Source organism: Camelina sativa, chromosome 11, assembly GCF_000633955.1.
Source record: "Camelina sativa cultivar DH55 chromosome 11, Cs, whole genome shotgun sequence".
Classification (NCBI taxonomy): domain Eukaryota; kingdom Viridiplantae; phylum Streptophyta; class Magnoliopsida; order Brassicales; family Brassicaceae; genus Camelina; species Camelina sativa.
The window spans coordinates 28645215-28658243 of NC_025695.1; the positions used below are offsets into that span (position 1 = coordinate 28645215).

At 35.0% G+C, this 13029-nt stretch overlaps 2 protein-coding genes across 2 annotated transcripts; one reads left to right on the plus strand and one right to left on the minus strand.

Moving 5' to 3' along the window:
• On the plus strand, nucleotides 5887-7092 carry LOC104724522 (probable WRKY transcription factor 24). The gene is made up of 2 exons (XM_010443020.1): nucleotides 5887-6286; nucleotides 6783-7092. Exons 1-2 carry the CDS (start codon nucleotides 5937-5939, stop codon nucleotides 6967-6969), a joined length of 537 nt encoding a protein of 178 aa, XP_010441322.1. The 5' UTR covers nucleotides 5887-5936; the 3' UTR covers nucleotides 6970-7092.
• Nucleotides 8584-12938, minus strand: LOC104724523 (E4 SUMO-protein ligase PIAL2-like). The gene is given in 17 exon segments (XM_019231445.1): nucleotides 8584-8729; nucleotides 8732-9200; nucleotides 9274-9948; nucleotides 10041-10157; nucleotides 10289-10340; nucleotides 10420-10471; nucleotides 10621-10722; nucleotides 10814-10898; nucleotides 10999-11047; nucleotides 11132-11199; nucleotides 11435-11506; nucleotides 11598-11649; nucleotides 11842-11924; nucleotides 12012-12077; nucleotides 12252-12317; nucleotides 12407-12479; nucleotides 12596-12938. Coding segments are annotated over 17 exon segments (2301 nt in total). The 5' UTR covers nucleotides 12769-12938; the 3' UTR covers nucleotides 8584-8682.

Here is a 13029-nt window from a genome sequence, read left to right on the forward strand (position 1 = left end):
GATCATGATCCTTTGCAACCTAGCGGAGTTGGCTACATGGCCCCAGTTGAGCATTCTTTTGATGTTGACCTCGTGGTTGACTTCTCCCAATTCACTGATGACAGAGTCGACTTAGAGTCAGAGGATGAAATTGGAGAATTTGACGGAGAGGATTCAGACTCAGTTTCTTCTGATTACTCTTCTGATTCAGAATAGTTTGTTTTTATTAAACTTATTGTATATTTAAAGTAGATATTTAATTTTCAATTTTAGTTCCAGTTTATTATTTTATTTCCAAAATTTTAGTAAAAAAAATAATATCTCTTACAAATAAGTATATAAATTTTGATACTTTTAAATATCTCTTATAAAAAAATAAATGTCTCTTATAAATAAACAAAAATATCTATTAGAAAAATAAATAAATAAAATAATTAAATATCTCTTATAAATTAAGAAATAAAGAAATAAATTTAAATACTTTCAAATAAAATACAACTTACAAATAAATAAAAGAATAAAATAACTCTTATAAATAAACAATACCCGTCAGAAAATGCGTCGGAAATTAGTAAACTGTCGGTAATCCGTCGGTATTTTCTGACAACTTTCCGACGGAAATAAATTTTTCGTCGTTTTTTTAATTTTTTGTCCGTTTTTCTATTCTGTCGGTAAACCGTCGGTAATAATNGATGCGTTGTTTTCCTTTGTGATTGGTATGATCCTTACATCGATCATGGTGTCAGAGTTGACCAATTTGGTGTTACATCCGTTAACATAAGACGTAGGTTGGTGAAATATGATCCGTTCATCTGGCGCCACAAGCAGACCAAGTAAAGATTACATTATCGGTTTATTGAATAATTATTTAAAGAATTTATTTACGTAATTAGTAAAATAACTTTATTTGTAACAGGTTTGCTACATTCGCTACCCTCGCGTTTCTAATACTCGAGATCGTTGGGTAACAGTTACACAAATAAACCCAAGAGGGAGAATATACGGAGTTGCCGATCATGATCCTTTGCAACCTAGCGGAGTTGGCTACATGGCCCCAGTTGAGCATTCTTTTGATGTTGACCTCGTGGTTGACTTCTCCCAATTCACTGATGACAGAGTCGACTTAGAGTCAGAGGATGAAATTGGAGAATTTGACGGAGATGATTCAGACTCAGTTTCTTCTGATTACTCTTCTGATTCAGAATAGTTTGTTTTTATTAAACTTATTGTATATTTAAAGTAGATATTTAATTTTCAATTTTAGTTCCAGTTTATTATTTTATTTCCAAAATTTTAGTAAAAAAAATAATATCTCTTACAAATAAGTATATAAATTTTGATACTTTTAAATATCTCTTATAAAAAAATAAATGTCTCTTATAAATAAACAAAAATATCTATTAGAAAAATAAATAAATAAAATAATTAAATATCTCTTATAAATTAAGAAATAAAGAAATAAATTTAAATACTTTCAAATAAAATACAACTTACAAATAAATAAAAGAATAAAATAACTCTTATAAATAAACAATACCCGTCAGAAAATGCGTCGGAAATTAGTAAACTGTCGGTAATCCGTCGGTATTTTCTGACAACTTTCCGACGGAAATAAATTTTTCGTCGTTTTTTTAATTTTTTGTCCGTTTTTCTATTCTGTCGGTAAACCGTCGGTAATAATCGACAGATATTGACGGTTTACTGACGGACTAGTGTAAAACCTCTAGTTTTGGCTCTGTAACGCACTTATTTTATAAGAAACGTATAGAGATGGATGTTTTAATGGCTTAATAATCTTCTTTTAAACAACAATCTTCAAAATTTGTTTTTGAAAAAATAAGTTAAGTTGTTTGGCTAAAGTAGTTGTAATGTGGTATTACAAGTTATGGTTCAAGTATTTGTTACTTATCATTGAAAATTTTTTTTTCTATAACTTAATCATATAGATGCTTATTTTGAACATTACTTACATGGTCAATCTAAACACATAATATATGCATATTTGTGAAGAGAAATTATGAAATAAAGGGGTTTAACCTCTAAGCCGTCGGAAATCCGTCGGTAATAGTTGGAGATACTGACAGATTACCGACGGTTTGCGAAATTTTAAAATAATCCGTCGGAAGTCCGTCGAAAATAGTTTGGAATTACTGACAGATTTCCGACGGATCCCATAATTTTCCCCGGGAATGAAATAAAATGAAATTTTCATTACCGCGGGCAATTAAATATTTCAGTCTAAACCGACGGGTTTACTGTCGGTTTTCCGTCGGTAATATCGATAATAACAAAGTTGTTTTATCTTCTTCTCCCCCGAGTGTTTTATTTTATCTCAGACAAAAAAAAACATCAAACCGGCAATTGTCTCCCTCCAATCCGGCGAAACTCCCTCCAAACCGGCGAAACTCCCTCCAAACCGGCGAAACTCCGGCGATTGTCTCCCTCCGATCCGGCGACTTCTTATGGCGTAAGTTCTCTCTTTTCTAATGAATTTCTTAGGTTTGTTAGATTTCTTAGGAATATGGTAGAGTTATTAGATTTGATTAATTGGCTCTGTTTGGGACTTATTAGATCTTTTCTAGGAGGACGCCAAGATCTTTATTAGTGAATTGAGTTCTTCATTATTCTTTGAGAATTGAGATTTTTAAGAATTGTAAGTGTTTGATTGGTTTGTTCTTAAGGGATTGAATTGGGTTTTTGTTGATTTTGGTTTTGAGACAACTATATAGATTTTGAGAATTAGCTTCAATGGTTATTGATTTGAGGATTTGAATTGTTACTTGGATAGAATTAATTAAATTTTGATGAATTAGTAAATGGTGGAATATAAATTGTTAATTGGGTTTGATGAATTGAATTTTGTTATTGATTGATTTTTGTTAATTTAATTATGCTTGAAGATTTTTTCTAAATTTTGTTGTTTTTTTGTTGAAGGAACTATGGTTCTTATGTTGCAAACACTTCTATGAACCAAGCTAATGGAGAAGCTAGTGCTTCACAATCACCTAGTAGCGCTGTCCCAGATTCTCAAGGTTCAGAAAATGTTCCAGTGGAGATGAGCATTGAAGAATTCGTTTCTCAACCTGGCCGATCACTTATCCCCCGCTTAGATCCGTATGGTGCTCCAGGGACAACATGGTTTTGTGATTCTCATAATGGCATCACAAAATCCATTTTGCATATGATGTATGGAATCCTCAAAACACCATATGCAAAGTTTTCAGTTATGCATACAAAAGAACAAGACATTTGGTTTCGGCAATTTGCGGTAAAGTTTTCAACTTTAACAACTTAATTTTATAACATTGTTTTATATATTTTTTGCTAATGCATTTTCTTTATATTTTTAGCAAGATTTCAATTGGAAACCAGATGTCACGAGCCAAGTTCGAACAGCTTTCAAGAAGTATGCCGCAATACGATATTCTAAACAGTTGCATGAGTGGAAGCAATTGTGGAAGAGAGGAAAGGTGCCAAAAAATGTGAACGAGGATCTCTTTAAAGGTTTCATTCAATATTGGGGGGAACCAGCTACAGAAGCAACATCCTCCCAACATTCTCAGAATAGAAGAAGCGAACGTGGGGGGTTGGGTATGGCTACCCACAACAATGGTCCAATAAGTGCCTATACCCGACAAAAGCAACTTGTAAGTTTTAAGTCTTTCTATAATTATTTTCTTTATCATTAATTAGACAATCTTTACATAATTTAAATGTTTCTTTTAGACTGCTAGGGATGGTGTGGTACCAGACTATGTTACTTTGATGGAGGATATGCACACCAACAAAAAGACCGGCCAATTACAAGATGGTAGAGCTAAGCTGCTTGTTGAGAGTTCGAGGAAGCGGGAGGAGGAGATGCTACAATCTCTTGATGGATCGGAGTCTACGGTTGAATTTAGAAGAGAGAAATTAAACGAAATTTTTTTCGAGGTAACATTTATTTTTAAAATTTTTGTTTTACTTTTGTTTTGTTTTAAAATATTTATATAATTTTAAAATGCATGTGTAGGAAACTATTAAAACCAAGGGACGGGTTTTTGGACTAGGAAATCTCTCCGAAAGAAGTTCGGTTTCTCGTTCATCGGGGTTCTCATTTGCTCCCACCCAAGAGTTCCAACAAGCTATGCAAGAGAAGGATACTCGGATTGCAACTTTGGAAAAGGAAATGGAAGAACAAAAAGCGGAAATGGAAGAACAAAAAGCAGAGAACAAAAGAAGGGACGAGGAGTACAAGAAGAGGGACATGGAGCTAGCAGCCTTCATGAGTGAGATGCGGGCAAGACATTCCACTTAGGTTTTCTTGAATCTTTGCTTTCTTTTTGGAACAATTATTTGTTTTCGGTTATTAGAATATTTTTCACTTAAAACATATTTTCTCTCAAACTTTTAACTTTCTGAATTTAAATATATAAGCATTTCAGTTTTAATGAATATTTTCATAATAAAATCTGTATAATAATGTTATTTATATATATATATATATATATATATATATTTCCGTCGGAAATCTGTCAGAAATGACGGAGTTTCTCGATAACAAACCGTCGGAATTCTGTCGGAAACGACAGACTTTCTCGAAAACAAACCGTCGGTAATCTGTCGGAAATGACGGACTTTCTCGAAATTCCGTCGTTAAATCGTCGGTTTTCCGTCGGTTCGACGGATATTTTCCGATGTTGTTCTGTCGGTAATTTCGTCGGAAATATATTTCTGACGGATGTCTGACAGCAAATTACCGACGGGATTACCGACAAACACGTCTCCGACGGCTGTCCGATAGGCTTTTACTGACGGATTTACCGACATTTTATTATTAATATTACTGTCGGTAATCTGTCGGTAAATGCTTGTCAGAATTCCGTTGGTAATTACTGACGGATTTCTGACAGATTTATTTTTCCGACCATCTAGAATCGACGGACGCCATCTGTCAGTAATTTGTCGGTAATAGGTGTTTCCGACGGCTTACTGACAGTTATGCTCGTCAGTTTTAAGCTGTTTTCTTGTAGTGTGTTTTTATTCATAGTAAATTTCTGAGACAGAAAATGATGAATCTTGATATAAGATCAGTAGAGTCAAATGGGTAGCCGAATTTTTTTCTTTTATATATAGTGGTTAAAGGAACGAGCCGTCAGTTATTACCTTGTTTTCTTGTAGTGCAATGTAACTAGTTTCGAACATTTTTCTTGTAGGACAAAACATTCTACTTAATTACCAAGTTACAGTACATCAGATTGATTCTAAATTCCATCTGAACATTCTATTTAATTATGATATATGTATGCAACGACTACTACACGTACCTTTAACCATAAGTTCCATTACATTGATAGGATTGAGTTTGAATGGGTTACTCGTACGTATCTAGTGATGAGGGTATGATCTTACAGTATAAATTATATTAGGATCATCAGTAGCAAAACAAAACAAAAATTACTTTTTAAGAAAGAAAGGTATAGTAAGTTAGTAGCGCTTACCAAAAATTTGTATATAGTTGAATCAAGTACAATTTGATGCATATATTTTGAACGTTTTAAAAACATATACTGTATATCCCTAGGACTGTAAACTCTAATAATTAAAGATATATTAGGTTTGTATATCAAGTAATATTTTTATAAGAAATTATCACATGGCAGGACGACATATTACATATATATGTTAAAAAGAAGATAGGAAATACATCTCATATTAAAAAGAAGAAGAAGAAAAGAGATAGGAAAAATGAAAGAGATAGGAAAAATGAAAGAGATAATAATAAAAGTATAATAATTACAAGTAAACTAAATGGAAGTAAAAAGCAGTTGAACAGAAAATTAGGTGAACTTAGTTGGCCTCAATGCCCTTTTACCCTTACTTCTTCTTATTCTTCTCCTCCTTCGTTTGTCTTCACAACCTATCATTACACATCTATATATATAGTGAGAGATAAAGCGAGAAAGAGACTTATAACAATGGAGAGAGAAGACATTAATCGTATGTTAAACCTAGATGTCGAAAACAACAACACCTTCTCTTCCTTTGTGGACAAAACTCTAATGATGATACCTCCATTAACATTTACCGGCGAGGTGGAGCCTTGCTCTTCTTGGTATCCAGAAAGCTTTGATGTGCATGTACCGCCACCGGCTCCTGAGAATGATCATCAAATAGGAGAGAAAGGGAAGAATAAAGAGAAAGAGAAGAGATCGAGGAAAGTTCCAAGGATTGCTTTTCATACGAGGAGTGATGATGAAGTTCTTGATGATGGTTATCGTTGGCGAAAGTACGGCCAGAAATCTGTCAAGAACAATGCTCATCCCAGGTATATATTCCTTGTATAGTCGTCGTATATATTAGTTTATTTATACGTGAATCTCTATGATTTCATTATATTATTAAAGTTGATTTCCATATACAGAATCGACCAAAAACTATCATGGCTAAAGAAAAGATTAGTTAGCTTAACAACCGGCAGGTCTGGCTCGATCGACGATCTTGTTTGTGTTTAACGTTACACGATATATACATATAGAAAATATACAGTACCTTTTAGTTGCAAAAATTACAATAATTTCTAGGTTTACGATAACATTTATTAAATCAATTTCTTTCTAAACCTAAACTCTTGTAATTTTGGAATTTTATGATGTGAATATACATTAAAATAAAACATAAAATAAGTAATTTTCAAACATAATTATTATCCTATAGTTCTATGTAAAACATAATTATTATCCTATAGTTCTATATAATTTCACAAAATGTAAATTATATATATTGTCACAATGTCATTATTAATCTTGTTTCAAAAAATGCAGGAGCTATTACAGGTGTACGTACCACACATGCAACGTGAAGAAACAAGTGCAAAGATTGGCAAAAGATCCAAACGTGGTCGTAACGACTTACGAAGGCATGCATAACCATCCTTGTGAGAAGCTCATGGAAACTCTTAATCCTCTCCTCAGGCAACTCCAGTTCCTCTCTAGTTTCTCCAATCTCTGATGAATATATTAACGTGTTAATTAATGGTGTAATTACTTAAAGCTGATTAAGGTGTTAATTAATCACTCCACTGACCCTCCCACGAGACAAGTCACAAGTGTATAGAACAGATTTGAAACGGTATACGACTCTTTGCACATATTGATTCATGCCCTGACTTCGGGAATATGTCTTGAGTTTCAGCTTCCATTAGGCATATATGTCACTTATTTATATATTAACATTTCTTAAGAACATATTGAAAACAAATCTTTGTTTTAATAGTTATTTACAAAGAAAGTCATTGTGTTTTAGAAATATAATCAAAATTCATTGAGGATAATATTGAAAAACCTTACCAACGGATCGAATCAAAATTGACATCAAGAACCCGAAATCATGATCATTTCGGATCTTCCTTAATTGTTAATATGAAAATCCTTTGGTAATATTCCGCTGCAAAAAAAAAAAAGCCACATTAATGATCATATTCACGACAATCATCAATATCAAAATGAAATTTAGTCCTACAAATATAATTGGAGGAGTCGCAATTGTGGATATCTGTTGACATAAACACACTCATTAAAAGTAAATAAAACCCCGACCATATTACAAGCAATTTTATTTAGATAGCAATTTTATTTTGATCGTCATTAAAAGTTAAACGCCAGCTAAATACAAACTAAGGGTCTGACTCGTTCAAACGCTGCGGTTGCGGTTGCGGTTGCGGGAGATTACAGAAGCGAACGATTGCGGTTTCAAGCGTTATTAAGCGTTTTGAACGACTGGTTTAGCGGTTTAAAATTGGTGCGTTTGCGGGAGGTTTACGACTGGTTGACCAGCGGGTGAAATAGCGGTTGGAACATAATAAATGTGATATCTAATATATAAATGTTTAAAAACACCAAAATTTTTATTAAACTTGATTTATAATTAAAATTTATTAAAATAATAATTATTCAAAAAAAATTCATATTGAAATACTTATTCTTTTATGCATTTGGCTTTTCACCAAAAATTTAATCAAGTAATTTGATAAATGACAAAACATATGTTTTAGATCGTAGATCTTTTCTCTTTTCTCTTAGATCGTGGGTTAGTAGTTGCATAGGTAAGAATAGTCAAGTGAGAGTTGAGAAAAGTTTTATTTTCTTATTTCACAAATAATCTTATTTTCTTAAATTTCTGATGAAATATTATATTTATTTAGATTTTTTGAACTTATGAGCGATGTGCCATTAAATTTACATCCAGGTTATTGTTAATTGGAATATTGTTTTCTTCTAATTGTTTCTAATTGTTTATTTTATAATCTCTGCAATCGTATCCGTACTTTATTTTCTCCCATCCTTAATGAGTAAAATGGTTTCATTATCATTGATTTCTTTTAAGTTTTTTTACAAAAAAAAAAAAAAATTACAACCGCAACCACAAACGCTTGCGGAAAGCAACTTTTGGAATTCAGTGGTTTGAAACGGTTGAGAGCGATTAGGAGTGATTAGAAGCGATTTGTGCAATTGGTTCCAATCGCTTGCAACCGCTACCACCCGCAAACACAGCGTTTGCGAGAGGTAGCGGGAGAACCAGTCAACACCTAGATAATAAACAAAACACGACTTGCACACACCGGAATCCTAAACTCTGTTCATGCCGTGGGAAAGTGATAAATTACACTAAAGTTTATTATGTTAGTGTTGTCTTTTAACTCCTAAGTGCCAACTTCCCTTCGTTCTACCCTCTCAAGTTCCATGATGATGTCGGTCCGGTAGGCCTCGCGAGCCAGTAGGAGCGGGCACCGGATGGTTTCGGTTTCCTATAACTGCCTCGGTTCTATAAGCAGCCGTTGAAAAAGGTGACTGAGCTTGAGAGGTTTGAATCAATGGTGTCTGAACCGGCTGTGAACTGGTAAGCCTAGTGGAAGTTTGAGACTGTTGGGTAGGTCGGATGATCATGTGGTCAAGAGCAGTGGAATGAGAACCGGGCACAAGACTGCCTCGCATTCTCGGGCGCCAGTTGGTTGTGTCAGGAGCGGTCAAATCTACATCCATTAGGTCACTGGTTCGAGAAACAGATTGAACAGGTGGACCACTTGAGTGCTGCCTTTGAGTGCTTACATGGTTATTACTGGTTAGACCTCTGATGCCATAACTATTAGGCTGGCTGAGTACTCTAGGGACATGCTGAGACTGAACATAAGACGAAATATTCGCTGGCGACTGGCTCGTAGCTGGAATTGGGACCTTCCGGCTCTGCAAGGAACACATATCATCAACATATGAATACTCAAGCAAAGAAACCAGTCTCTCAAACGAAATCACAAACCTGATATGGAGTTGTCATTGATGACGCTTGATATGGATAAGTCTGGTTCAATCTCGGACTAGAGGCTCTACCAAGATATGTTCCAGTGGGGGTAACAGATGAAGCATGAACCTGAGATACTTGCGGAGAGGGATTCGGTATGGTGAAGCCAGTGGACGTAGTTGCTGGTCTATCTCTTGGAGATGGTGTCTGTGAGAATGGCACAGGTACCAGCATTGGATCTATGGACATGGGTGTTTGGGACAAGTTTGAGTATTGTTGACCTGTTCCAGTATTCGAAGCTTGATGCGGTTGTGGCGCAGTGTTTTCCAAAGCAGATAATATTACCGGGTCAAGTGCGATCACATCAGATATATCGAATATCGAACAGTAATCATCGTTTGAAGCTTCTTTATTTGTGTTATTATTAGATTGACCCTGAGCATCAGACAAACAGGGCTTCCGATCCTCAACCTTGTTGTCACCAAAAACTTCCATTTCGGCATCATCATCATCATCATCCCCCGTTAGATCAAAAACAACTGGACCAGAGTTTAACAAGCTCATTGGGTCTTCTAGATCATGAATGATCTCACTCACAGGTTCCACTCTCTGGTCAGTTTTCTTTGCAACCTTCCATGAACCATCAGCATCGATGATTACACCAGCAGCGTCGTGTCCCACATCTTTTAATATCTAAGGATATATGATATGAGACGATTTATCAGACTTAAGCAGCAACGCATAAATGAAGCAGTAATTAAATTACAACGTAAATAGCTACTTGCCTTGGCCATGTTTTGATCTAAACGTATGTCAGGGTAGCAAACAGGTTGATTGCAATGTGGGCAGCGCCAGGATGGATTTCTCATATTTATGTTGACATAGTTTGAGAAATCAAAAGCCTGCAGCAGAAAGTACCACATCAGTAACAAATATTAAGAGAAAAAAAAAAGGTAACATCCACATTAAAACACTGTATGCCGATTTAAAAGGATGGAAACAGAGAATATTGCATGAAATTTGGTTGCATCACCTGAAGATGTTTACACAACTGGCCCTTGACTGGAAGCTTGATCCGCCTGCGACTGTTTTATTGGAGACTAAATCACTGACCAAAAAAACCATAACATAACACAGTGGTACGTTAAAAAGTAGAAGTGGTACCTTATAGGACAATTGAGAGATACTCGTGATGCCCCCTCAATGATGTCTGAATCTATAGACAGGTAAGAAAGTACAGAGCAATTAGTTTGGGAAAATATTTCTTATAGTTATGTGGTTGCCAGTCATGGGAGGATTCAAAATGGAATAGTACAAAGCAATAGAAAAAATGCTCCACTCTCCTATCTTATGCTCTTGAAATACCTGGACTTGATTCAATGACTTTGGACTGAAGGTAATCTTTAAGAACAGGTTGTTCAGGCGGCATTACCACTCCCGTAAATGCAATTATGATGATGCAATTACCTTTGAACAATCAAGCATCTTAATTAGATAATAATTGGAAAACATGGGCTACAGAAAATCTATATATATATATATATAACAGATTAGATACCCTTAAAATTCCCCATCACTTGGAGAAGATTAGTTCCGTACTTCAGCTGTGCAGTAACATTTGTAGGGAGTTGAGGCCCTGAATCCTGGATAAGAAAGAAAAAAAAAGATAACAATAAACAAATAAACATACACAAAACCAGTTCAGAGAAACAAAATCCAATTAAAAGTCAAAACTGCACACACCATTGCAATATTAACTCTCTTCTCTACCCCCTTTCCATTTAACAGGAAGCTGCAATTTTCATACGAAAGCCAGGAATGTTAAATTCGATCATATTTCGTGTCAGTGAGGAAAATAGCAAAAAAAGTCTCCTACCTGACTTCTGGAGGATTTGCAATACAGGCAGACGTGTCTATGTTGTCTGTTTGGGCAACAAATAGCCGCTGAAGTGAAGAACAAACAAGAATCTGGAGTAAGCGATATGCTAACGAAAAGGCACAGAGAGTGGGCACATGAACAAGATGAAACAGATTCAAAATATATATGAAGGACTGGTAGATAGAATGCAAGGAATGGTTAAATTCACATGGCAACCTAAATGCACAGATATCTATTAAAATTAATAAAGAGAAACCCAGAATGACATATCGAATGGCTAACAGATGAGGAAATACATACAATTTTCTGTTGGAGTGAATGTGGCATATTCTTTGAGATATGGAAATCATGCGCCAGCATTTTGTAGCCAGCCTGTCATGCAAGGAAAGCCAAACAAAGAAAGAGCACACTTAGAGAGGGTAACATATCAGAAATAGATGTTTAGAACAGAGGACAAGCTCACCTTCACTTCAAAAGAAACAAGAACATGACCAAGCTTCACAAACGGATAGAACCTGGGATCAGAAAGAAATAAATTACAACCAGATCTTAGATTTGTATCTAGTGAATACTATTCTACTCAACAAGTTTTTGGTATCAGCTAGCTTGTGATAAAATTTTGAAAATATTCACAATCCCTGGTAAGTTTGTTAAGAGTAAAATCTATCTGTCAATCAACAAAGCCACACGGTGAAAGCAAAACCTACTTCTCCATGATCTGCGAAAATGTACTGCCGGGACTGTTGATGCCAGTGATAGTGCTTCCAGAACACCCAAAACTAGTCCTTATCTGAATAAGAAGGAAAACATTAATATCATCACAATCCAAAAAAAAAACTGCTATCAGATTTAAGCCATGATTCGGAATAATACAGACCTCATCACCAAGAGCTAGAAGTTCTTGACTCTCGCTATCCGAAAACCATCCCAGTTGACAAGCATGCTGTGACATTAACAAAACAAATCAAGCATAATATGTCAAAAAGTACCAAAGATAGTGATAAAGCCGAAACCTTTCTACCTCAATCATTCTAAACCACAGGAAATCTAAACAAAAAACTGGCATCCAGAGAATAGAAGCACTCATCCAAACACTACTATAATTCTCTGGTGTTACCTTGATAGAGATCATGAGCACCATAACAGCCGTCTTAGTGTACACATCAGTTCCATGACGGCACACCTACATCCACATCATATCATCATAATGGCTTTTATATACATTAATGCAGATCTATCTAACACAGTAATCGAGAAAAAAAATTAAAGAACCTGTTTGAGCAACCCGGGGAACTCTTCAACCTTCTTGGGAATATCATTGTTGGCTATAGCAAAATCAATGCCTCTGAAACAGAGAAATCAAAACAATTCATCAACACCCAAAAGAGTACAAACACTCAGATTACGCACGCACATGTTAATGTAGAGAGAGTGAGAGAGGAAGTAAGAAAAAAAATTTACTTGGCGAAAGAGATGCAACAGATCTGAAACTCCTTAGAATCAGTCTTAGGTCCGACTTGAATGTGGTAACGTAAACGTTGAGTCACAGACGCTAATCGGAAGGAATTGACCAGTGACGCTGCCGTCTTCTCCCGTAATCCACTTCCAGTCACCGCCTTCGCCACCGTAGACATCAAGAGCTTCAATCACAATTTTTTTTTTTTTTTGGAGTTTTGAAATAATAAAATCAAAACAAAGAAGAAACAGAAATTTGAAGAAGAATAATAAATCAATTACTCAGCTAAATCGAACATAAATTAACCCTAAAACCCTCTGTTACCTTTTTTTTTCTCTTTTTTTGCTTTTTTGATGTTTCCTTGTAAGTTGTAACGGACTTTTATTATCGTTCTGCGTTTTAATGGTCTTTACGTTTTTTTTTTTTTTTTTTTTTTTTT